The sequence below is a fragment of the Pleurodeles waltl genome, chromosome 1_2, assembly GCF_031143425.1.
Source record: "Pleurodeles waltl isolate 20211129_DDA chromosome 1_2, aPleWal1.hap1.20221129, whole genome shotgun sequence".
NCBI lineage: Eukaryota > Metazoa > Chordata > Amphibia > Caudata > Salamandridae > Pleurodeles > Pleurodeles waltl.
In genome coordinates this window covers 1,087,935,736-1,087,963,176 of record NC_090437.1, presented here as the reverse complement: position 1 = coordinate 1,087,963,176, position 27,441 = coordinate 1,087,935,736, and the positions used below count along the sequence as shown (strand labels likewise).

General features: G+C 45.7%; 1 protein-coding gene across 2 annotated transcripts in view; it reads left to right on the top strand.

Moving 5' to 3' along the window:
- The window catches only part of LOC138248172 (sodium-dependent phosphate transport protein 2B-like), a 158,737-nt gene that overhangs the window by 44,612 nt on the left and 86,684 nt on the right, over positions 1-27,441 (top strand). For both annotated transcript variants that reach the window (XM_069202152.1, XM_069202151.1), the window contains 2 exons: positions 7,872-7,983; positions 12,314-12,509. In XM_069202152.1, the coding sequence (XP_069058253.1) occupies positions 7,872-7,983; positions 12,314-12,509 (308 nt within the window). The remainder of the gene's footprint in view (positions 1-7,871; positions 7,984-12,313; positions 12,510-27,441) is intronic.

Below are 27,441 nucleotides of genomic sequence, written 5' to 3'. Positions count from 1 at the left end.
ATCTGTGACATCACAGTTGCCTATAAAGGCAAAACCCCAGTGTGCGTACATCAGTTCTTTTCCTTCCATGCTGGTTAAGCGCAGGTCTGGGATTGAGCTACCCTCTGCCTTTTTTGGCAGGCCCTTTTTTGACTCTTTTGTTGAAAAGTTTTCATCTGTGTGAGATGTCAATGAGGAAAATGGGGTTCATGCTGTGTGGTGCCTGCCATCACGCCATGTCAGTGACGGACCCCCACCAGGTATGCCTCTGGTGATTCGACAGAGACCATGACTTGAAGTAGTGCTCTAACTGTCGGGCCATGGCCTGAAAGCTTTGAGAGGGGCTCATGGTGGCCCAGCAGTCGACATCGGTAGGCGTGACTCCTAGGAGGTCATGGTCCCGCTCAAGGAGGAGGTCGCGGGACCGCTCCAGGAACCAGAAGTCCTCTTCTTCTCATTCAATGTCCTCCGGGAACTCGGGGAAGAGGCACAAAAAGAAGAATAAGTCCAAGCGGACTTCGACTTTGCCACGTCCATCGGCTGATGAGGCGTCACAGGAACATCGCCATTCGAAGCACAGTTCTGCGGAGCCAATGCCAGGGACGACTTCGGTTCTCCCCCTATCTGGGAGCTAGAGTGACCCCTACTCAATTTAAAGATTTTTACAAAGCTATGCGCTTCGTATTTCAGCGGGCTGCCCGTGTGTGTGGTTCTTCGGGTCCGAGGGATTCAGCAGGGGCCCCATCGGGTTTGATGCTGGCGGCATCAGTCTCTTCGCCGTTTGAGACCCCAGGATCCGATATCAGAACCAGACCAACGTCAGTTTCACACAGTCAGCCTCCTCCAGTATTGGTCCTGACTTTGACGCTCCCCCCACCGCCGGCACCCACCGGTGGTGCGAACCGCATCCTCATTTTGGATGACCTGGAACCAGAAAAACATCGTATGATGCTGATTCTGACAGCACCAACAGAGCCCAGATCAGTGCCTGAGGCTTATTTTTAACAGCCAGGCACAGATGAGGAATGGGAGGGGTCTGAGGACCCTTTAGAGTATGGTTTTGAAGCGGGACAGGTATGAGGATCTAAGGGAAGACAGTGGACTGGATACTTCTCCAGATACTGGCATGTGCTCACCTCCTTCTGTAGCTACAGAGGAGGGAGCATCATACAGCATGGTGGTGAGTAGAACAGCTGTGGTCTTGGACCTAGAGTTGCCTACGGTGCCAGTCTGGACTAACATCCTGACAGAGGTGCTTCAGCCGGGGCATGCTACATCGGAGCCGATGTTACTCTTCAACAAAGCCCCTACTGATGTCCTTCTGGGAACGTGGTCCAATCCCAGCACAGGTGCTCCTGTAAATAGGGCATTCGGCTACCACCATCAACCAGCTCCTACTGACCCTAGTTTCCTCACCCAACAGCCTACCCCAGAGAGCATGGTGGTCCAAGCCTCTACTTCCCATTGTGCCTTCCTTTCTGCTCCCCAGATAGGGAATCCAAGAGGTTGGACCAGCTTGGGAAAAAGATGTTTTCTTTCTCCTGCCTGGGATGAGGGCCATAAACACCTCTTGCCTAGTGGGCAGTTTTTCCCATACTTTATGGGATGTGGTGGCACATGTGCTGCCCCAGATCCCGGAGGGCATACAGGACACTCTCACCCAAGCTGTCAAGGATGGGAGAGATGCAGCCAAGTTTAGGACTTGGTGTGGTTACGAGCTATGGCCAGATCCTTGGGCCTCTCGGCACCTTCTCACCAGCAGTTTGCCTTTCACCCCTTTTGAGGTTTTGGAAGGGGCGTGGTACCACACCACCCACAGGTCAGCCACCATCCTCCATCATCACAGCATCCAGTGCGAGGTCATGGTACCGTCAGACCCAGAGGGTCTAGCCACCCAGTCCCCCTCTTCTACAGCACCCAAGCCCTCCTAGTATGATTCTGTCCATCCAGTTGGAGGGAGGATTCAATTTCATCTCCCTCATCGGCAGTCCATAACGTCGGACAAATGGGTCTTGCAGATCATACAGAAGGATTATTCCCTCCCCTTCCAGTGTTTCCCTCCCTTAGTCCCTCCATTCAGAGAACGGCTGATGGAGGATCATTTAATCTTGCTCCACAAGGAAGTTACGTGCTCTTGGCAAAGGGACCCGTAGAAAGGGTCTCCATGTCAGAAGTAGACAGTGGTTGTTATTCCCGCTACTTTCTAATTCCAAAAAAGAACAAGTGTCTTCGCCTTATCTTGGATTTAAGGGATGTCAATCTCTTCCTCGAAAAGGAGAAATTCTTGTCTTGTCTGCCCTAGACCAAGGAGACTGGATGGTAGCGTTGGACTTGCAGGATGCGTATTTTCACATCCCCATCCTGCCAGCCAACATGCGCTACTTGCGGTTCAAGGCGGACCATGAGCACTTTCAGCTTACGGTGCTCCCGTTCGGTCTTCACAGTGCCCCTCGCGTGTTCACCAAGGTGATAGTGGTGGTAGCAGCTCATCTGCAAAGGTTAGGGATTTCAGTCTTCCCCTATCTCGACGAGTGGCTGTTGAAAGCTTCCATGCCCCAGGCTCTCATCAGCCACCTTTAGACGATGGCAAATGTCTTGCTTTCACTGGGGTCTACTATAAACGTGCCAAAGTCACACCTCACTCCCTCGCAAAAGCTCCCTTTCATCGGAGCAGTTCTGGACACAGTGCAGTTTTGGGTTTATCCTCCTTACCAGCGAGTCCAGGATATTCAGGCTCTATCCTGGACTTCGGTGAGACAGACTCTGAGGTTGTTGGGACTCCTGGCCTCCTGCATCCTGTTAGTCAAGCATTCCAGATGGCATATGAGGGCTCTGCAGTGGAACCTGAAGCTCCAGTGGGTGCAGCATCAGTGAAATCTTACCGATACGATTCAGATCTTGGAGGGAACTGCAAAAGACCTGCAGTGGTGGTTAGTGAACCGCGATTGGGTCAGAGGCAGACTCCTCTCCCTTCCCCAGCCAGATCTCACAGTAGTGACAGATGCGTCACTTCTGGGATGGGGCGGCCATCTGGGAGAGGCAGAGGTCCGAAACCTCTGGTTTCAGGCGGAATCCGGACTCAATATCAACTTGTTGGACCTCCGACAGACCTCCGGGCTAGCATTGAAAGCATTTCTTCCTGTTCTAAAAGGGAAGTGCAGGTGTTCACGGACAACACAACCGCAATGTGGTACTGCAACAAGCAGTGTGATGCGGGGCCGTGGACCCTTTGTCAAGAGGCTCTGCATCTCTGGACATGGCTAGAACAGCAGGGCATAACCCTGGTGTTTCAACACTTGGCAGGTTCTCTGAACGCCAGGGCGGACAAACTCAGCCATCGATGCCTGGATCACAAATGGTATCTCTATCAGGAGGTGGCCCAAGGACTTTTTCAGCAGTGGGTAGAGCCTTGGTTAGATCTGTTCGCCTCCACAGAGAACGCACAATGTCAGCAGTATTGCACGTTTGAGTTTCCAAGGCTGAAATCGCTCGTGACGCTTTTCGTCATGAGTGGAATTCAGGCTTCCTGTACTCTTTTCTGCTCATACCACTTCTGCCCAGAGTTCTCAAAAGATCAAGAGCGACCGGGCCCAAGTCATCTTAGTGGCTCCAGATTGGGCACAGAGAGTCTGCTATCCCGAGTTTATCTAAATGAGCATCAATCCTCCCATCAGGCTGCCCCTTCAGGAGGATCTGCTGTTGCAGCTGCAGGGGAGGGTTCTCCACCCGAACCTGTCAACTCTGCACCTTCATGCTTGGAGATTGAGCGGCGGCAGTTGATGGCTTTCAACCTTCGTTCTGAAGTCTGTACAGTTATTTTGGCAGCCAGGCATCCCTCCACTAAAACGGTATACGCCTGCCATTGGAAACGCTTTGTATATTATTGTACAGAAAGGTTTATTAATCCTCTTTCTGCTTCTCTTTCTGATGTCCTTCTCTTCATACTTTCCCTTGCCCAGCAGGGTTCTGTCTTGTGTACTCTCAAGGGCTATCTTTCTGCCTTATTGGCATTCCTTCAGCTGCCTGACCAGCCTTCACATTTCAAATCCCCATTGTACATAGATTCCTCAAAGGGCTTGTACATATGTTTCCCCTATACCCTTTGTTATGCCCCAATGAGACTTAAATCTGGGCCTCACATTTTGTGCTCCCTTCGAGCCTTTACACAACTGTCCCCTCTGGCTGCTCACCATCAATACAGCCTTCTTAGTGTCAATAACATCTGCCAGGAGGGTGAGTGAGATGCAAGCACTGTCATCAAAGCCCTGTATCTCACTATCTATCCAGACAAGGTGGTACTCAGAACTCGTGCCTCTTTCCTCCCCAAGGTGGTGACCTCATTTCATCTGGATCAGAACATCACCCTGCCGACCTTCTTTGCTCCACTGCATCCTTCTAAGGAAGAGGAGCGACTCCACCAACTGGACCCAAAAAGAGCGTTGTTGTTCTACCTTGACCCCACAAAAGAGTTCTGGGTGGATGACCAAGTCTTTGTGGGGTACGTTGGAGCAAAGAAGGGTCGGGTAGTGCAGAAGTGAACCATTTCACACTGGGTCGTTTTCTGCCTCAAGATCTGCTATGCATTGGCTAGGAAGCAGCCTCCTGGGGGCTCATTCTAGTAGGGGCAAACATGCTACCACTGCGCTAGCTCACGGCGTTCCAGTCCTGGAGATTTGTCAGGTGGCAATGTGGGCATCTATGCACATGTTTGCAAAACATTACTTCCTGAACAATCAGGTACAGAGAAGGACACTTTGCCCGTTCAGTCCTGCAGGACTTTTTAGTGCAGTAGAAGTATCCCCAGCCCACCACCAGGAGGTTATGGCTTGGGTATATATTCAAAGGTAAAGATTCTGCAGCTAGAAGTCTCTATCAGATGAACAAGTTACTTACTTTTGGTAACGCATTTTCTGGTAGAGACTCTATCTAGCTGCAGATTCCTCACCCATGCCTCCCCGCTCTGCGGATATGTGTAGTAGGTTTAGGGTTTATCCCTTTCAAGGCCCTAAACTGTTGGTTACATCCATGAGTCTGTGCTTCTGTTGTGAAAGTTTGTGGGTAAAAGAACTGACATACGACCGCCGGTGGCATTACAGGCAACTGTGACATCACAGTCGGCTTCAACGATGCTGACGACGCCACGCGGAGCCGAACGATGCACGTGGATTCGAACGCTGCCACCGAGGGTGCAAGCAGGGTATTGCTCAGCAAAAAATTCCTGATTCGAAGCTAATGCCAGGGAATTCAAAGGTAAAATATCTGCAGCTAGATAGAGTCTCTACAAGATAATGCATTACCCTCTTGTTGGAAATCTTAAGTGAAGTAGCCTCCGGGAGGGATACGACTCAGGGTATTCTCACCTTGCTGGTAGCAGTTTGAGTTTCTATTGAGGTGAATGTGCTGCTAAAATAACACTGCTTAAGACCTTTCAGACGGAATTTGTTTTCAAAATGCTATTGTATATTTAAGGAGTGACTCTCAACTCGATAACAGGGAATGATTCAAACATGTGGATGTATGACAGACACCAATGTTGAAGAATTTTATTTGTTCTGTCACACATCTATAAGATGGAAAAATAGAATAGTCTCCAGAGGACTACTGTAGGTTGGATAACCCTATTGCCTCTGGATTTCTAAGTCTTGGATTGTGCATTTCATATTGTCTGCTTTCTCTTCAGCCCTTGAATACCCTTTGAGAGTCTGTTAGTACTTAAAAATCACATATCGAATTGAGTGGCTTGGAAATTCATACTTAAGTAAGATAGAAGAGAATTTTAACATTATAACAAAAAAAGCTTTTGAAATGATTAACAAGGCTAATGATTTGGGTTATTAAGTCTCTACATTATGAGACTGATTTCCTAAGAGGAGGTGAAACAAGAGCTTGGCATTTATTTCAACAAAATGGGTTATCAATCAATGGGCACAACTTAATGAATGAGTAGGATAGTGTGATACCACAAAGTTCCAGACTATTTTGCCTATGAAAGCTGACAGCAACTGCAATTAAATTTTTGCTATTTATCAACTTAACTTGGTGGGTCAAACCTACTATCCTTATTTTGGGAATTTTTCTCTTGAAACTGTCAGACTTTAGGGAATGATAATTACTCCTACTACAAATAAAATATGCAAGTCCATTAAAGCTTGGGTGAGCGCATTACTACCCTTTTATCAGTGGTCTGCAATTTTATAGAAATGGAAAAACAAACAGGCCCAGAAAGTTAATTCAAGACTAAGGCCCTCGCTATGACCCTGGCGATCTTCTGACCGCCAGGGCCACGGTGGCGCGTATTATGAGTGTGGCGGGTTGGCCTCTGCCAACGAGCCACATCCCCATCTGTACTGCCAGGGCGGTTGGACCCGCCGGGCCGGAGATTAGCATATATGACCCGGCGGGCCACTGAAGACCGCTGGCGGTATTATTAGCCGGCTTTCCACCAGGGTTTCCTTGGTGGTAGCTCCGCCACGAAAACCCTACCGGAAAGGCTACCGGTGACAGGAAATTTCTTTCCTGTCACCGGCAGACGACTCCCCCACCCCGCCTTCAAACCCAATACCTCCAAGCCCCCCCATAACAGAACCCTGCACCTCCCCTACCAGAACAGCGCCCCTACCCACTGCCACCCTTCTAGTACAGCACCCCTCACCCCACTTCTACTGCAGTGTCCCCTACCCCCTGCATTACCACACAAGCACACAGACACCTACATGCACCCCACATACATTCATTCACACACTCCGCATACACTCATTCACCAACACTGATATACATGCATTCACTCACAAGCATCCATACACGCATTCACTTCAACATTCATACACACATTCAACCACGCATGCAAACATGCATACAAACACCCGTACACACACGCAAACACACATACACACACGCATACACCCTTACATTTACACACGCAGACAACCCCTACCAACCCATCCCCCATCGGACAATCAACTTACCTTGTCCGGCGAGGAGGTCGTCCGGCAGGGAACGGGAACAGGCACTTACAACGCTGGCTGTGCCCCACCATCAGGACACCACCAGGCTGTATGACCACCAGCACGACTGCTGGAGGATTTCCACCCAAAATGTGGCCAAAATCCTTCAGTAATATGGTGCCCGTGGCTCTGCCGGTCTTATGAAAAGACCGCCAAACTCGTAATGAGGGGCTAAATAACTTGTGTTGTTGAGGAAACAAAGCTATATTCCTTAGAGGAAAGCCCAATGGGCTGGTCTGACAGACCAGTGTGTTGGCCGTTTTGTTAGCAGTTTGTGGGCTTGTTTAATGTCCAAATGGGCCAGTGTTTACTGTTTAGTTTCCTCAAGCATTGCCTGCAGCAAACACACATGCGTACAATCTCCCATACCTTGCAAAATACCCAGATTATCTTTTCAAGGTCAAAACTGGCCTGCTTTGAAAATGTGGTCTACTTTTTAAGCTACAAGGTTCTCTAATGAGGGCCGCTTTTTTTTAAAAGTCCGGAACTATTTTTTGTCCCTGTCTGAACCTGAACTTGACATAGTTTGTATCTGGTTTTACACAGAGAAATAGTGGCTGTCAATGGTCCTGAGGGCCAGAGCACTGCCAGAGTTTTAGAATATCTATATGAGATACATTTTCATATATTGAATTTAAACGAGAATCTTGAATATAGTACATTTTTGATTGAACTATGATGGCCTAACACAGAAACCATGTTGTTCTCTATTTGACGTAAATTTAGATGACACAAGAGTTCAGTTGTATGGACATACCACTTTGCTTGAATAGAAATGTTACATTCCATTGCACATCAACAGATACAAATATGTGGATTTTAAATTCTCATTCTCTGTATAGTCATTATGTTTGATTGTTTAGTGATGTTCAGTTCTTTTATTTACAGTGTTGAATGTCAAGTCAGCTATTCCTATCATAATGGGGGCAAACATTGGCACCTCTGTCACCAACACAATAGTAGCTCTGATGCAGTCCGGAGACAGGAATGAATTTAGAAGGTATGGAAAGGATTTCCATTTGTCACTGGTTGTTTATGTATGTTTGTCACATAAGGAATCATAACAAAGTGTTTGCCACATAATGAATTATAACAAAGTGTTAGTAATGGGATTGTTGGGTCTTAAGTTAGGAATGTAATGTATTTTTCTTCATTTCATTCAGGTAGACGCTGTTTACTTCACACAAAATGCCTATGTACAGGTCGTCCTTTATCAACCAAGACACAATGGCAGAAAGATATTTTAAGGGTGTTAGCGCTGGTCAAGCTTTTCAGAGATAGGGTTTTTGACAAAAATTGAAGTTTTTATATGGCAGGGTCTAAAGGTCTTTAGGGAACCGGCAGTTGAGAAAAGGGGAGCAGTTTGATTTTCATCCTTCTTCCTCATCCTCAGCATAACACTTCACACCAATATATACACTAAAAGACCATGACACACAAACATCCTTTCATCTATGAGGCGGTGATCACCCCACCATCCAAACCCCCACCACCCTGCATTACACACCACATTATCCATCTTACATAACTTTAGCTGTTTTCAGATACACACACACATCCTACACCTACACATGTGCCACTCTCAATACACAACTGCCTCAGCTACAGCTCAAACTTCAACCTTCCCACCATTTTGACTGTGACATTGAATCCCATCAGAACGTCTAAAGGTGAACAGTATGAGTTAAGTTGTGAGCCTTAGGATGGGAACACACGGTCAGCCAGCATGCAGCTGGTCTATACACACTACAGATATACACATCACTAAATTCTTTCCACTCCCACCTTTGTGCTGCTAAAACCTTCCACCAAAGCACTCACCCACACCTTAGGTGATTTAGGAATTAAATCTTCTCACGTACAACCTCTGAAAGGAAGAAATAGAACTGCTTGAACCCTAAGAGCCCTTCTTATTGACAAAAAAAGGCTTTGCAAATACACAGTGCCATAACATGCCATCGTTGTGTAGCACTGTTTACAAGATTTAAGTTAGCAGTGGATAAATAGGAGAAACTAGAGCTGTACTAGAGCTGGTAAGTCTTGGAGAAGTGTAAACAATCCTAAAGCAAAGGGCGGTGATACAGAATACTCCACAGAGGTATAAGGGAACTTCAGTTCTGGGAAACATCACTATTGGCTCTCAAACAGGGTGTATGTGAAAAGTTTGGGGATAAAAATATTGACATACCGAAATATCTTAGCCAGACTCTTAACTACCTGAATATTGTGAATGTAAGTATAGATTTACTACTAACTCTCTGTGCACCTTGGTAATTGATTTATATTGTCAGGGTCCATAGATGAGAGATGAGTATATTAATCCTATACTTACATATTATAAGAAATGTGGGTATTTTTTGTGGGAGGTAGGATGAGTGCCAACCTCACGTTATAATCAAAACCCTTGACAGAGAGAACTATTAAATTTCCTAAATTACCCTGCGCTCCACCCCTAGTAGCTATGGCACATAACACACAGTCTTAGCTTTAACGCAATGTGTAAAGTTATTTTTGCAGTGCTCACACAGTAATAAATAAATGCAAAACACAACAGTAAAAAAATCAAAAATCAATAAGTATCCCTCCCTTCATTGGGAATGTGCCTCCAGAGATAAGCTCCCCAGTCCTCCGCAGGGACCCTGTGCATCTCTAGGGCAGCCTCATAGGCCTCAAGACACTTATCTATGTTGTCCCCCATGACAAATTTAGGCACCAGATATTGGCATATGTGGACCCTCCTAGACCATACTGATGGCCTCTGAGGCTTGTGTTAGCTTTAGTACCAGCTCATTCAGGCTCAGTTCATAAACCCACAACATTTTCATTTTCTCCAGAGCTAGCTGTTTCTCCTGCAGGACTAGGGCTATCTCTACCTCTGCCCTTGCTGCTTTTGCAGCCAGTACCACCTGGGCCAAATACAGCTGTCTCTCCCCTTCAGCTTTTCTGTCTGTCCCCCAGGTCATTAGGAATAACATGGGGGGTGATATGGAGCTTGGGCCTGTGCTTAGCCCAGTAGGGGAGCTCACTCCTGTGGGCCTCCCACATTCCTCTTGTTCTGGGGCGTAGGGAAAAATATGCACCTCTCTCTTCAGCTCTAGAGCTGTTGCAAAATGATCCTCCTCAGCCTCTAATGCCACCTCTTCCTCATCCAATATATCTTCCTCATCATTGTCCTACTGTGCTGCAGCTTGCATTCTGTGCATCTCCTCACAGATTTTGAGGGTTTTCTGGAGTCCACTTCTTTGTCCTGGGTACAAAAGGGAGACATACATAGTCTTCTAGGCTCTGATCAAGTCACAGACAGGTCCAGTCTTGTTCTTTTCTTCTTTAGGTCTAATAGTGTTATGTTCTGAGGGCTCCACATTTATTCCTGGCACCTGCCTGTGGGTGGGGGCCATTCCTGGTACCTGCCTAACCAATAGGTCAGAAGTTCCAGTGGCTATCCTAACCACTTTAGCAGCACTTCCTGTGTGCCCCACGACAAACAATCTCACCGTGCCCTTCTGTGCCTAAATTGTAAATGGTGAAGCTTTTCTCTCCTTGTGTAGAGTCTGTTTGCCCACCCCAGAAGTGTGGCCAGGGAAAGGAGCGATCACTCTAAACGGTTCTGGAGGTAGCTCCTCTGTTACTGGGATTGGTGCCTGCTTGACTCAGGGAACAAAGAAGGGACCCACCTAGGTTTCAGCCAGCGTTTGCCTCTTGACAGTTAAATTAACTTCCTGGGTATAGCTCTTTGTCTTAGTTCTTGAAGCAAATTCACACCTCATCCAGGGTGCCATTCTGCACTTGGGTGACAGTTTAAGCTAATGGAAATGGACCTCCAGATGTTTAAGCAGGGGAAAGGTAACTTTTTAAAAGTTAATTTTACAAAATAATTATTAGACATGTCCAAAAATGCAACTTGTTGGTGTTTCCTAGTCGGGGAAAAAAAATATTATTCAATTTAATATAGTATCCCAGTGCTTTACTATGGAATAGCTAACCCTGCTACAGAGAAAGTAGCTTTTAGGGCCTTTTCACTGTAAGGACATGTTTAACCTAAAATGTTTTCATGTCCTACTTTTAAATGCTAAGCACCCTGCCTTAAGAGCAGTAAGGCCTATTTAGGGATGAAAATATTTGAAAGGAAGGTTTAGACCTGTCAAAGGGGTTATTTTGACTAGTCGAATTTGATCTGTTGTAACTGCACAGCGAGACTACAAATGGTAGGCTTGCAGTCATGTTTGTGCTATCACACCAGTGGGTGGGCCAATGTGTGCTTCAGCCCGCTGGTGACCTTCAACTTACAGGCCCTGGTTGCTCTCTTGTACCATTTACTAGGGATTTATAGGAATTTTAATAAGCCAGTTAGGGTGGGATAATTTCATTATGTTGAAAGGGAGAGCTTAGACACTTTACTACTGGTTAGCAGGAGCAAAGTGCACATAGGTCTACAGCCAGGACAAACAGTCAAGGTAAAACATCTGGGGGAAGTGCACGGAAAAGATGCTAATTTCAAACACATAGCAGAGAGTTCTACAGCCAGGAAAATCTGAAGGTAAACAATCTGGACGTACACCACTCAAAAAGTCTAACAAATATATTTTCTTATCTTCTCAATAGTCTGGTCGGCAATAGACTAGGCATGACATTTTGATAGGTCAGTATTCCGAGTTCCGCAGTCCGGCGGTAAACTCTGGGAAGTGTTGTCTGTCTTGACTCTAACTCCCTGGCACTCTGTGAGTTAAAGTGTTTTTTCTTTAATTCAACATGTGATTGAACATACACGGGAAATTGTAATTTGATATCTAGTTGTAAATTTAAACTCTCTCCAGTTCTCTTCAGCCGATTTTATTGGAAACTTGTATGTCTTGTTGAGGATCAGAAATGACAATCTCAAGGGCTCCTGAAGTTAGGATCACATACTGGATTGTTAAACCAATTTACCCTGAACCTCGTGTAACACATGTAATCCAAGTGACAAAAGCAATGTGGTTTTTACACTTTATTACATCTGCACTCAAAGTCCTCTTTGAAACTGGCAGAGGCTCTCTGCTGGTGATGCTTTAAGACAGCATTTGTGATAGTTTTCAGATTTTAGATGAATATATATCATTTGAAGAGTCTGTGCTCCCAAGACTGTCAGAGATAGTTTCTGTTGATAGGGCTAACACTTTGTATGGTTAATTTAATATATTTTCATAATCCAGCAAGATTAATGCATACAGACTTTATTTCCTGACTCCATTTATAGTTTTATGTAGACCTACAACATATCATGAACTGTGATCAAGCTCATACTTTTTTGTAATTTTCAGACAAACCAATAAATATTTGTCTTTTCTCTCCAGGGCTTTTGCTGGGGCAACAGTCCATGATTTCTTCAACTGGCTCTCTGTGCTAGTGCTGTTACCAGTTGAAGTAGCTAGTAGCTATCTTTATCACCTCACTGGAGTTATTGTGGAGACCTTCAGCATTAAGAGCGGCAACGATGCTCCAGACATTCTGAAAGTCATCACTGATCCCTTCACAAAGCTTTTTGTTCAGGTAGAGTATCTGAAAGAACATTCTGAATGCTACTTGCCAACTTATGCTCATCCCAAATATTCACAGTAGGATTTAAAATGTTTAAATATGTGTAATGCTGGTAGAGCCCAGTGCCTGATGAAGGCATGCAGTGCTAGTGTAGAACGAAGTACTGGTGTTCTGCAGGGCCACAGACAGTGTATACAGAAGGTTACTGACAGTGCATATTGCTGCTCGCTGGCAGTATATTCAGTGTTTAGGGCTGGCAATGCTGAGCATGTTTATACACACCAGGGGCTGTATTATGTTTAGTGTATACTTCCATAGTCTGTGCTGCATAGCACCTTCAAATGGATGTACCAAGCTCAGACTTGGTCAGTGCTCCCTGTTAAAGTTAATGTGTTCCACCTAGGACTGCCCAGTAACTCAGTCATGCCTTGGTGGCAGAGCATTAGTGTAAGGCTGACTGGCTATTTGAAGCAGCCGGTACGCTTTTCACATAGCAGACAGCAACATGACCTGCTTTTTAAAAGAGGGCATTATCCCCCATCAGGGTAAAATCTGAGGGGGTCCATGGGGCATTTTTCCACCTCTCAAGGAGCTCCCACATGGATGCACTGGCTGTGTGCCACCCCCTGACAGCTCCTTTGCATCAGCGTCTATAATAGAGCACTGTTACAGAGGCAAAGTGATCCCTCATTTGCCTGGGGTTGTGCTCCCAAGCAAATAAGGGAACGCTGCTCATAGATCATGCTGCAAGTGTGCTGGCATCATCTGTTATTACAGAAGGGACAGAACAAGCATTTTCAGCCTCTTCTGTAATACCATAGTGTCCCCGGAGCACAGAAAGTGGGGGCACATACCTGCTAATCCGTGATCTTTTAAATGCCATATGGAGACTACAGGTTCTACAGGTGAGCAGGATTTAATTTGATTCCAAAACACTGATATGTGTACAGGCTGGATTGTCCTCACTTTCGTGTCTGAAAAATGTAGCTTGCAGGAACAACATTCAGAAACCTAAGGAAAACACCTCTCGGTACGAGAGCTGTGTAGACTCTCTGTCTAAATGTCTCTTTACAAGAACATTTGTCCATTTAATCTTATTGTTTTACTGAAATGAATCCATTGATGATGAGTGAAGGGGACGTTCTGTGTGAGTCAGTTATGTGCATTATATACTGGCCCTTTAGCACTGTTGCTACTAGTAGGCTTGGCTGCCTAACAGTAATTGGTTTGTAATAATCATCAAGTTTTAAAGGAAATTGTTTAATAAGATCATAAAAAGATTTCTATCTGGTACTGTATTTTCATTGTTTTCCACCCACATCTTGTTTGTGTATGGTGCAAAATGGAAACTGTAACCATCTTTTGCCTCTGGTGACGTGGGAAATCTCCCATTCCTGCTCTCTTAACCAAGGCAACTATTCAGCATCCCCCCCACAGCCTAGCCTTAGAGTTCCAGACATCCTTCTGGTCACAATCTTTCCAGCCTTACTTTTGAAGTTTGGAGTCAATAATCAGTTACCTCTTTGTTGCAAACTGCTGTTGCACACTAGTTTTAAAAATATCCCAAAAACAAAATTGAAAAATCCAGACGATCATTGAAAAGATGGCTTTACTCACAACCCTCACTCCTCCTCAATCTCTCCCTCTTGAAAGGAGGGCTAAATTTCCTTTCCACACTCTGTATATACCACATGCAAAGTGCATGCACCCTGCTCAAAATCTAACTGAGCTCAGAACAACTTTAAATCAAGATATCTTAGGAATACTGCATAAAGTGCCTGCTTTCAATCTGTGCATATCAGAACACCATTGTAGGATTACTGCTTAAAACAGAAATGCTATTCACAGAATGTGTATACAAACACTTTATCATAAACTTATATTCAAGCTGTGGGAACCCCTAATGAACCAGTAATGAAAATACCTTTCTACCTAGACTAGCTTTATTTAATGAGACAATTTGTTTGGAATTTCTTTAAAGAGTTTTTCTGACTGACTATGAGACTGGTTATTCACTAGAGATTGTTTATCTAGGCCACATCTTAGACCTGAGAATGTCTGTGGTTGTATTCTCTCAACACCTGAAAAAACAAGATGATGTGCATTTCCTTTAAAAAAGGGAGATGAGCGATTAGAGGTTCAAAATAGTACATATTTAGGTTATCCTGTATATATATTCAAAACTAGTTAAACATGCTTTGGGCGATTAGTGTTTCATTTGGCAAAACATATATTCCTCTTATACAGTTACAGGTTTGCTTATAAGTTCAAATCATTAGGGCAAAAATAAAAGCTTATCCGTGAGCAAATGGCTAGCTCATATTTTCAAAGATTTGTTTTGTTTCTGGGTCTGGGGTGAAAAACTTTCCTAACCTTTTACCTTGTATAGTAAATGCTGGATTGGAATGAATATTGATTTGTGTGGTGCATTTACTACGTTTCTGTTTTAACAGGTTTTCTTTGCAGCTCACCCACTAAGTGCTTCTGACTTCAGTTAGCCTTCATCTCCACATTAGAAAGAGACATGTTTCAGGCTGAAGCCCTGTAGAACGTGTAAGCTATTTAATTATGTTAAGTAGTAAGGATCACATCCTCCTTATGGCCTTTGTTCCTTTTAGTAGACCTAATCCTAACAGTGCCTCCACTGACCAGTCTCCATTCAACATCTCTCTCATAGATAGGATCACTTCCACTTTTCTCCTCCTGTAGCCTACACATCCACACACACACACACACACGTAGATATAGACGCATACACTCACACACAAACACAAGTTCACACAACAACACTGTTGGACTTGGCTCTCTCTGCACAGGCACACACACTGACACAAACACAAGTGCACACACACATATGCACACACTGTTGGACATGGCCCTCTCTGCAGGTCACCCCCCAGTCTTTTTACCTTCACCTCTCCTGTTTTCTGAAATGTGTTTTTGTTTGGCATTAGCACTCAATAAACATTACAGCTGCTAACCAGTGCTAAAGGGCTTTTACGCTCCTCTTAAAACATGGTGAAAATGGCCTTCACCAGGTTTGCACATTTGGTATACTGGTAAGTCTCTAGTAATATGAGACTGCATGAACCAAAGGCCTGCACATTAAATGCTACTAGTGAGCCTGCAGCACTCATTGTGCCACCCACTAAAGTAACACTTTACAACCTGTCTCAGTCCTTCCTCTGCAGCCTGTAGTGCAGTTTTAGAATTGCCAATTTGACCTGACAAAATAAGCTTTTGTATTTGTATTTGATTTTTTTTTAGAGTGCGTTAGACCCACAAGGTACCAAAGGGCTAAGAGAAGGCCTCTAAAAATGGGCAGGAGAGATTAACTAAAATGCCAGCAATGTGGAAGTCCACACCTTCCAGCTACTCGGATGAGAAAAGCCGTGTTTTAAGCTGTTTATGAAATGGCAGATGAGAACTCAAATATCTAATATGAATAGGGAGATAGTTCCACAGCCTGGCTGCCTCTAACATGAAAGCCCGTGCTCCCCATCTCCCTTTCCTGTACCGCAGTACAACCACCCTGAACTGACCCGTGGATCTCAACCTTCTCGTAGGTACATACCAATTCAGGGTATTCCTTAGGTAGTGGGATCCCTGCTCATAGAGAGCTTTGTGGGTCAAACAGAGTGCTTTAAAAAGCACCCTCTCCTTAACAGGTAGCCAATGCTAGTATCTCGATCTCTCTCTAACCGAACAGTATCTAGGTAGACCAAGTACCAAGCAGGCAGCCATGTTCTGGATGATTTGAAGCTTATTAAGGGAAAAATGGTTCACACTGAGATACAGGGCATTGCAAGAATCTAAACGAGAAGTAATTAAAGCAGTGGTTGTCTGAGCCCTGAGAGCTTTAGGAAGAAAGAGCAACAAAAACCTTTATCAAGATGTCGACCAACCAAAAGCATGAACTCACAATTCTATTAACCAGAGTATCAAATGATAAGGTGTTGTCAAACAATACCCCCAGGTGTTTGGATGCTCTAACCGGGAGAGGTAATGCAGCACAATTTTCTGGCCACCAGCAATCATTCCAAATAGAGCTGTCCAATCCGAACAGCATGATTGCCGTTTTCTCCCCATTTATTTTTAGCTAATTCTGTCTCATCCAACAGCTCATCTCTACCATACACATCCTTAACCGGTCTGTCACTTCTTCCCAGTCATCAGAAATGAACACGATGATCTGAGTATCGTCTGCATAAGATGTAACCTTGAAGCTGAATGAGCCTATCAATTTCACCCAGAGGGACAACACATAAATTAAATAAGGTGGAACTAAGGGATGACCAAGCATAAAAGTTTTTTAAAGATATATCACCCCTGAGGAAGGCCGCAAATAGCCCACAGGGCAGGTCACATTGCATTAAAAAAAGTATGACATGTGTTCTTAAGTTTCACATGTTGTGGTAGTGAAAAAACTCCTAAATTAGCTTTTTGATACTGTAGGGCCTATCCCTTATATTGGAAAACATTGGGTTGCCTTATTACATTTAATACATGGAAACCTGTGATTGGGAACAGATAGGTATGTCAAGTGTGGACTTAAATGAATTGTAATTTAAAATCCTCTTTGTTGGTAAAGTCTGATTTTAGGTCGCAATTCTGAAAACAACACTTTTAAAAAGTTGGCAATTTCTTGTCCTAACTGTTTTGTGCCTGCTGCCTGTGTCCTGGATCACATGGTTGTGAATCACTCTGCAGTTGACCTTTGTGGGTTCCTCCCACACAGTGAAGCAAAGGGAGATTAGGCCATCCATCCAGGATGGGTAGGGTGGGGTGGGGTGCGGTGGAGCTGTTCCCTGCCCCACTTACATTTCAAAGGGCTACCTCCAGCACACACAAAGACACCGGACACCAGTTTTTTGCCACCCCAGATTACCTGGGGCCTTTAGAGGGGAAGGAAAGAACTATCTAGAACCAGATGTTGGGTTAGCCAGCATGACATCCCCACTTCAAAGGCTGACACCAGGTATAAATATTGGACCTCCTGAACTACCTCTTCAGTACACTACTGAACCTGTGGAATACTTTAGAAGCACTACCCTGTACTACACAGGCATGTCCTTATGCTTCGGGTCAGTTTTGCTTTTTCAGGCCACTGCCTTGCTGCTTGAAGGAGGACCGGTTCTCTGAACCAAAGACTACCAGTGACTCCGCAAGCTAGCTGGCCGACCTCCTGTATGAGCTACAGGGATATAACATGCTCCAGAGACCTTAAACCCTGCACCTTAGCTTGCCCCCCCAAGTGGTGCCCCCCAGGTCCTGGACCCTTGGAAGTGGTGTTAGAGGTGTCACTCCAGCTCAACCCTAAACGTTGGGAACATTTTCACCTGAAAGTGCCAGAATAACCGAAACCTACTTACTAGCTGACCTGCCAAAAGTGCATTGCCAGTCGGCCTTACTTTGTGCTAGTTCCCACTATGTTCTTCACTGCAGCAGCATATCCTGTTAGCAGAACCTTCGAGCAATGGTATACAGCCTCATGGAGTCCTCTTCAGCCAGGATTTTCAGCTTTGTTCCACTGGAGGTTTTCTACTTCCAAAAAGTACCTGCTTGCCATTGCCTCCTCATAGCTTTTTTCCTCCCATCATTAATGGCTTCAATGAGACCTCACCTAGCACACCTCAGTGATAACAACTCCTTCCCGGACACAGCCTACTTCTTTACCCCTGGAAACTGTACTTCTCCTGGACTTTTGTTCAGAATTTCTTCTAATTCTGATGGTAAGTCGAGACTAAGCCCAGTCCACCTCGTGTATCCAAATCACACTCCACCTCGGTCATCCTTAGCTATTGAATTTGTCCTAGTCTTGCGTAACCAGATACCCACGACTGGCACTTTGATCTTTTAAATGCTATTTTTCACTAAAATCTTTTTAAAATTTATAACTCCAGTTCTATTGATTGGATTTCATTTGTTTTTGTGTAATTTTATTTATGAAAATGTCCCCTATTTTCTAAATTGGTATGGGATTTTTCTTGTGTTGTGTTTTCACTTTATTACTGTTTGTGTTCTGCATGCATACTAAAACACAGGCCCCTAGGTTAAGCCTGAGTGCTTTGGTGCCAAGCTACCAGAGGGTTAAGCACAGGCTACTTTAGTTACTTGTGTGTTTCATTCTAACAAGGATTGTGGTTAGTGCTTGGGTAGAGTTTTTACCCATCTCAATCAATATTCCAATTTCTTATGCCCAAAATGGTGTTTGCCAAGTTGCCAAGAGACTGTGATTACAGGTTGTAGGAGGCTGACCTGGCTTGTAGTGGGTACCAAGGGGTACTTACACTTTGCACCAGGTCCAGGTGTCCCTTATTAGTGTAGAGGGGTGTCTAGCAGCTTAAGCTGATAGAAAAGGTAGCTTAGAAGAGCAGCTTAGGCTGAACTAGGAGGCGTGTAAAGCTCCTACTATACTACTAGTGTCATATGCACAACATCATAAGAAAACACAATACACAGATATACTAAAAATAAAGGTACTTTATTTTTATGACAATATGCCAAAAGTATCTCAGTGAGTACCCTCAGTAGAGGATAGCAAATATACACACGATATATGTACACGATACCAAAAATATGCAGTAATAGCAATAGAAAGCAATGCAAGCAATGCAAGCAATGTACAGTCACAATAGATTGCAATGAGAGCACATAGGTATAGGGGCAACACAAACCATATACTCTAGAAGTGGAATGTGAACCACGAATGGACCCCAAACCTATGTGAGCTTGTAGAGTGTCGCTGGGACTGTAAGAAAACAGTGAGGGTTAGAAAAATAGCCCACCCCAAGGCCCTGAAAAGTGGGTGCAAAGTGCACCTAAGTTCCCCAAAGAGCACAGAAGTAGTGATAGGGGAATTCTGCAAGGAAGACCAACACCAACAATGCAACAACAATGGATTTCCTGACGAGAGTACCTGTGGAACAAGGGGACCAAGTCCAAGAGTCACGATCAAGTCGGGAGTGGGCAGATGCCCAGGAAATGCCAGCTGTGGGTGCAAAGAAGCTGCCACCGGATGGTAGAAGCTGTGGATTCTGCAAGAACGAAAAGGGCTAGAAACTTTTCCTTTGGAGGATGGGTGTCCCACGTCGTGAAGAAGCTTGCAGAAGTGTTTCCGTGCAGAAAGACTGCAAACAAGCCTTGCTAGCTGCAAGGGTTGCGGTTAGGGTTTTTGGATGCTGCTGTGGCCCAGGAGGGGCCAGGATGTCGCCAATTGCGTGAGGAGACAGAGGGGGCGTCCAGCAAGACAAAGAGCCCACTCAGAAGCAAGCAGCACCCGCAGAAGTGCCAGAACAGGCACTACGAAGTGGAGTGATCCAGAGCTCACCCGAAGTCACAAATGAAGGTCCCACGACGCCGGAGGACAACTCAGGAGGTCGTGCACTGCAGGTTAGAGTGTCGGGGACCCAGGCTTGGCTGTGCACAAAGGAAATCCTGGAAGAGTGCACAGGAGCTGGAGCAGCTGCAAATCACGCGGTACTCAGCAATGCAGTCTAGCGTGGGGAGGCAAGGACTTACCTCCACCAAACTTGGACTGAAGAGTCACTGGACTGTGGGAGTCACTTGGACAGAGTTGCTGAGTTCAAGGGACCTCGCTCGTCGTTCTGAGAGGAGACCCAGAGGACCGGTGATGCAGTTCTTTGGTGCCTGCGGTTGCAGGGGGAAGATTCCGTCGACCCACGGGAGATTTCTTCGGAGCTTCTAGTGCAGAGAGGAGGCAGACTACCCCCACAGCATGCACCACCAGGAAAACAGTCGAGAAGGTGGCCGGATCAGCGTTAAAAGGTCGCAGTAGTCGTCTTTGCTACTTTGTTGCAGTTTTGCAGGCTTCAAGAGCAGTCAGCGGTCGATTCCTTGGCAGAAGGTGAAGAGAGAGATGCAGAGGAACTCTGATGAGCTCTTGCATTCGTTATCTAAAGAATTCCCCAAAGCAGAGACCCTAAATAGCAAGAAAAGGAGGTTTGGCTACTTAGGAGAGAGGATAGGCTAGCAACACCTGGAGGAGCCTATCAGAAGGAGTCTCTGACATCACCTGCTGGCACTGGCCACTCAGAGCAGTCCAGTGTGCCAGCAGCACCTCTGTTTCCAAGATGGCAGAGGTCTGGAGCACACTGGAGGAGCTCTGGGCACCTCCCAGGGGAGGTGCAGGTCAGGGGAGTGGTCACTCCCCTTTCCTTTGTCCAGTTTCGCGCCAGAGCAGGGCTGGGGGATCCCTGAACCGGTGCAGACTGGCTTATGCAGAGATGGGCACCCTTTGTGCCCATCAAAGCATTCCCAGAGGCTGGGGGAGGCTACTCCTCCCCAGCCCTGACACCTTTTTCCAAAGGGAGAGGGTGTAACACCCTCTCTCTGAGGAAGTCCTTTGTTCTGCCTTCCTGGGCCAAGCCTGGCTGGAACCCAGGAGGGCAGAAACCTATCTGAGGGGTTGGCAGCAGCAGCAGCTGCAGTGAATCCCCGGGAAAGGTAGTTTGGCAGTACCCGGGTCTGTGCTAGAGACTCGGGGGATCATGGAATTGTCACCCCAATGCCAGAATGGCATTGGGGTGACAATTCCATGATCTTAGACTTGTTACATGGCCATGTTCGGAGTTACCATTGTGACGCTATACATATGTCGTGACATATGTATAGTGCACGCGTGTAATGGTGTCCCCGCACTCATAAATTCCGGGGAATTTGCCCTGAACAATGTGGGGGCACCTTGGCTAGTGCCAGGGTGCCCACACACTAAGTAACTTGGCACCCAACCTTTACCAGGTAAAGGTTAGACATATAGGTGACTTATAAGTTACTTAAGTGCAGTGGTAAATGGCTGTGAAATAACGTGGACGTTATTTCACTCAGGCTGCAATGGCAGGCCTGTGTAAGAATTGTCAGAGCTCCCTATGGGTGGCAAAAGAAATGCTGCAGCCCATAGGGATCTCCTGGAACCCCAATACCCTGGGTACCTCAGTACCATATACTAGGGAATTATAAGGGTGTTCCAGTATGCCAATGTAAATTGGTGAAATTGGTCACTAGCCTGTTAGTGACAATCTGGAAAGAAATGAGAGAGCATAACCACTGAGGTTCTGGTTAGCAGAGCCTCAGTGAGACAGTTAGTCATAACACAGGTAACACATACAGGGCACACTTATGAGCACTGGGGCCCTGGCTGGCAGGGTCCCAGTGACACATACAACTAAAATAACATATATACAGTGAAATATGGGGGTAACATGCCAGGCAAGATGGTACTTTCCTACACAGTTCATCAGCTTTCACTAAAAGGTAGTGAATGCGTCATCCAGATTCTCCTTAGGGGAGTATACATGAACAACCAAAACCCTTATCTGGCCATACACTTCTGAAATAAAAGAAAATCAACAGATACAATTAAAAAAGACTAGCAATGTGTTGATGAGTGAGAGGTGAAAATCAAATGTTGTGCCAGTGGATGCACTACATACAAATTACCACAAGATCCATTGGAGAATTTAACAGAATCAGGACTGGCATAAAAATACATCGGTGGCAAGAATGAGTAAGTGATTGAAACACACTGGACAAATCAGCTGCTCCAGTTGTCAGTGGATAATAATTTCAGTCATATAGATCTAATTACTGACCTCAGATTTTAGAAGAAGAAGCCTTTTGGTTACTAAGATGAAAAGACAATCTTTCACCAGGAACACATTTGACATTTCAGACACCAAGATTCTGCTTGCAGACTGGGAGATGATTTCGAGTTTTTAAGTTGTTCTTTTGGCCTTTGAATGTCACTTGCTTTTGACAGTAATGATATCTTTAATTGAAAGACACAATTGAAGATAATAATACTAATCTAAATTTCATGGACAAAAAACAGAGAGAGCCTTTTATTTATTTCACCAGAAACATCTATACTACATTTTACATGCATTTGAGTGAAATTGGATGTGGCTTTGGTTTCTCAAACAGTTTATATTTTCTACAATTTGTTTACTATTTAATGGGGCAGGTAATGATTTTATTACAGTTCAAAGTTGTATGAATGTATGAATCAAATATTTACTTACCTTTTCTATCTTCAAAAGATACACTGATCAGTCTAGATCTGCAGTGTGAACCCAAGTTATATTTCTTCAATCAAGTTGAGTTTTGCCTCAACTTTGCAAAGAGTTTGTACAACTTTAGAGTTAGTGACTTGACAAGGTGAAGTGTAGTTTGTAATAACACAAAAGGTGTTGATGCTGTTGGTCAGAAGTTTCTGATTTTAAATTAGAATTAAGCTAGAGTTAAGAAATAACTCTGAATCCCACATGATTTGGCAATTCTCTTGCAGGTTGAGAAAATAGTCCTAGAGTTTTTCAAATTACATGAACTTATTTTCTTGGATCCTTTGATAGAGTTGGGTGATACTTTCCCTGATCCGGAATATTACAAATGTTTCTCCTTGTAGTGTACATCAGAGAATTTCCCCAAGTAAAAGGTATCAGGTGCAGTTTGATTTCAGATTTTCCAAAAATTTGACTGAAGGTTGTGTTTGTGAATTTTTTCATGGCTAGTCAATGTACTTGTAGCCTGTGGCTGTCTGTATACATTAATCCATTTAAAGTTATGTCTGCAGCCACTGAGGATTCAGTATTTGCCTGATTTGGAGCTTCTTCTCTATGAGAGAACAGTGCCTGAGACAACGCAAAGAATTGGAGATAATCTTGATAGTGTAGAAATCTAAATCTTTAATCTCTAAATCCTAAAAATCTGTGCTTCTCTTGCAGAAGACTAGAAGAAGAGTTTTATAATATCTCCCAGAAAGTATAAAAACTAGTCCTGTACATCACACACAGGTTGTTCAACAGATAAAGCACAAAAGGCAAAATATTGATTTGGTGTATGTTTAAGTCTTCCTGGGCCGGTTATAAATGCCTGATTCCATTCTGGGCTCCAATCTAGTTTATGTTATGTTATTGGTGTTTGTTTAGCATGCTGATCACTTGTGAGGGTATCCAGGTGCTCTGTTGCTAGTGTGTGGCGGGTACTGGCGGGCTTATTGGAAAAACTAGGACTTCAGCTTCTTGTGAAAGTCAAGATGAGAGGAGGAGGCCCTTATGTGTTGTGGGAGGCTTTAGGAGCCTGGCATGATAATGCAGGGCCACCGGACCTGCATTTATTTATGCATGGGGTGTGTGCTAGTGAGAGCAGAGGTAGCTGGAAGGTTGGTAGAAATTAATGTGGCTATTCAGATAGGTAGGACCTGTGTTGTGGAGTGCTTTGTAGAGGTGGTGAGGAGTTTGAAATGTGTGCACTTGTTTATTGGGAGCCAGTAGAGTGTCCTAAAGTGTGGTGTGATTTAGGTTCGGCATGGGAGGTTGAGGACTAGTCTGGCTGCTTCTTTATGGATAGACAGCAGTCGTCTTGTGAGCTGGTTGGTTGTCCCTGCATGCAGGGTGTTCCCATAGTCTAGTCTGCTGGAGATGAGGGCTTGGATGACTCTTTTCCTGAGGTTGATCAAGGACCACTTGAAGATTTTGTTCAGCATCCTTGGGGTGTTGAAGCAGGATGAGAGCACTGTGTTGACCTAGTCAGCTGTGCCCAGTTTGTTGTCTACGATGCTTAAGAGGCCTCTTGCTTGTGAGCAAGGCATGAGTGCGAGTCCAAGGTCTGTGGGTCGCCTGGTGCAGCCCCTTGGCAAGGCGTCTTTCTCAAAGACCCCATGGTTTTGTCCGAGTTAGGTTTGAGGCAGTTGAATTATATCCAGATAACTTCGATCCCTTGTTCCTGGTGTTGTTTTTTCAGCCTATGTGAGGATATGAGGATGTTATGTTGTGAGCCGTATGATGTTGGCCAGAAAAGTCATGTAATTGTTGAAGAGTATCGGGTAGGTTTAAACCAAGTTATTTTCACTCGCCATAAACGTAAATGTTTCCTGTGGCTTCCATTGGAAATTAGATTTTTGGTATTCTGACTTGTTAACTATTTTTTAAGTGACACTAATGTTGATGTGGGCCAACTTATAATATTCACGAAGTAAGGCTCCATGTTTTTATTAGGCCTGGCAGACCAAAAAACTCTGCCGCGCTATGCGAAGTTCCGCAAGCAGCAGAGTATGTTAGGTCACCCCATTTGTGCTGATTTTTAATGCCAGGTGTTTATCCCACACTGTAAAATCAGTGTGAACGACACCCCGCCCTGCTCAAGAGGGCGCTGCTTCTTTTCTGCTGCTCAAGTAGATTTTCTACTCGAGCAGAAGCTTCCTCAAAACGAACGGAAGGTTTCTCAACGCAAGCAGTGGTGATTATCCACAACTGCCAGAGTTGAGAAATCTTACCGGGAGGTGGTCTGGAGTAAGATTTTTCTCATTCGTGGTCACCAATTTAACATAGGCTTAACTTCAGAGTGCTAGGTGTAAAGTATTTGTACCAACACACACAGTAACTTAATGAAAACACTACAAAATGACATAACACAGGTTTAGAAAAATAGGAAATATTTTTCTAAACAAAACAAGACCAAAATGACAAAAGTCCACAATACACAAGTCAAGTTATCAATTAAAAAGCAAAAAGAGTCTTCATGTAGTTTTAAACACACACTAACACTGTTAGTGTGAAAATGTATCTTGGGTGCGTCAAAAATAACCCAGCATGGACGAGTGTGCATAAAAAATGGCTTGAGATGCGTCGATTTAACTCATGAGCGAGACCTTGCGTTGTTTCTCATTTCATCAGGTCGAGACACGTTGTTTCTTCTCTCTGCAGGAGAGCGGTGCATCGATCCGGTCTGCACTCTTGGGTCCGGGCAGGCCTTGTGCCATTTTTACACACCCAGTGGTGTTTGCCTCGGAAATCCAGCCGCACGATGATCCGAAAATCAGGTCGAGACACGTCGTTTCTTCTCTCTGCAGGAGAGCGGTGCATCGATCCGGTCTGCACTCTTGGGTCCGGGCAGGCCTTGTGCCATTTTTACACACCCAGTGGTGTTTGCCTCGGAAATCCAGCCGCACGATGATCCGAAAACCATGTAGCGCGGGTTGCAATCTCACCAGCCACCGTCAGCGCTGCTGTGCGTTGTTTCTCCAGCCCCGGGCGTTGATCTTCAGGTCGCATTGCAGGTGAGCGTCGATGTTCAGCTGCGAAGCCGGCGGCGTGTCGATGTTTCAGCTGCAGATCGGAGTCGCGTCAATCTTTTCCCCACACGGCGTTCTGTGCGTGGATTTCTTCCTCTTAGGCTGCCAGCTTCTCCTTTCAGGGTCCCAGGAACTGGATGGGCACCACTTGGCAGAGTAGAAGTGTCTCCAGAGACTACAGGTGCTGGCAGAGAGAAGTCTTTGCTATCCCTGAGAATTCAAACAACATGAGGCAAGCTCTAAATCAAGCCCTTGGAGATCTTCACACGATGGAAGGCACACAAAGTCCAGTCTTTGCCCCCTTACTCTGGCAGAAGCAGCAACTGAAGGATAGCTCCACAAAGCACAGTCACAGACAGGACAGCGCTTCTTCCTCAGCTCTTCAGCTCTTCTCCAAGCAGAGGTTCCTCTTGGTTTCCAGAAGTGTTCTAAAGTTTGTGGTTTTGGGTGCCCTTCTTATACCCATTTTCCCCTTTAAAGTAAGCCTACTTCAAAGCAAAGTCTCTCTTGATTGTGTAATCCTGCGTAGCCCAGGACAGGCCCCAGACACTCACCAGGGAGTTGGAGACTGCATTGTGTGAGGGCAGGCACAGCCTTTTCAGGTGTAAGTGACCACTCCTCCTCTCCCTCCTGGCACAGATGTCTCATCAGGATACGTAGGCTACACCCCAGCTCCCTTTGTGTCACTGTCTAATGAGAGGTGCAACCAGCCCAACTGTCAAACTGACCCAGACAGGTAATCCACAAACAGGCAGTCACAGAAATGGTTTAAGCAAGAAAATGCTCACTTTCTAAAAGTGACATTTTCAAACACACAGGGGGTCATTCTGACCCCGGCGGTCTAAGACCGCCGGGGCCAGGGTCGGCGGGAGCACCGCCGACAGGCCGGCATTGCTCCCAAGGGCATTCCGACCGCGGCGGTAAAGCCGCGGTCGGACCGGCAACACTGGCGGTCTCCCGCCAGTGTACCGCCGCCCTTTTGAATCCTCCAAGGCGGCGCAGCTAGCTGCGCCGCCGAGGGGATTCCGACCCCCCCTACCGCCATCCAGTTCCCGGCGGGCCGCCCGCCGGGAACCGGATGGCGGTAGGGGGGGTCGCGGGGCCCCTGGGGGCCCCTGCAGTGCCCATGCCACTGGCATGGGCACTGCAGGGGCCCCCGTAAGAGGGCCCCTACAAGTATTTCACTGTCTGCTTGGCAGACAGTGAAATACGCGACGGGTGCAACAGCACCCGTCGCACCTTCCCACTCCGCCGGCTCGATTACGAGCCGGCATCCTCGTGGGAAGGGAGTTTTTCCCTGGGCTGGCGGGCGGTCTTTTGGCGACCGCCCGCCAGCCCAGGGAAAAACTTAGAATACCCTCCGCGGTCTACTGACCGCGGTGCGGTATTTCGGAGGGGGGAACTCTGGCGGGCGGCCTCCGCCGCCCGCCAGAGTTAGAATGACCCCCACAGTCTTAAAATCAACTTTACTAAAAGATGTATTTTTAAATTGTGAGCTCAGAGACCCCGAACTCCACATGTCTATCTGCTCCCAAAGGAAATCTACACTTTAATCATATTTAAGGGTAGCCCCCATGTTAACCTACGAGAGGAACAGGCCTTACTAGTTTCAAGCTAGCCTGGTTGAGGAGGGGTGATACTCCGAAACTGGTCCTAGGATGCTTGTTTCTAGTCCAGGAAAGGCTTGGCCTTGCAGTTCGGGTTGGACTGTTCCCAGGGGGGACAGGGTCAAGACTGATGTGCATATGGCTAGGCCATAAAGCAAAAAAGCAATGGATTTAGGCCCAGATCTCTGTTCTGGGGTTGAATGTTTGACATTGTTCAGCATTCTGTCCATCACTTGTTCTTTTTACT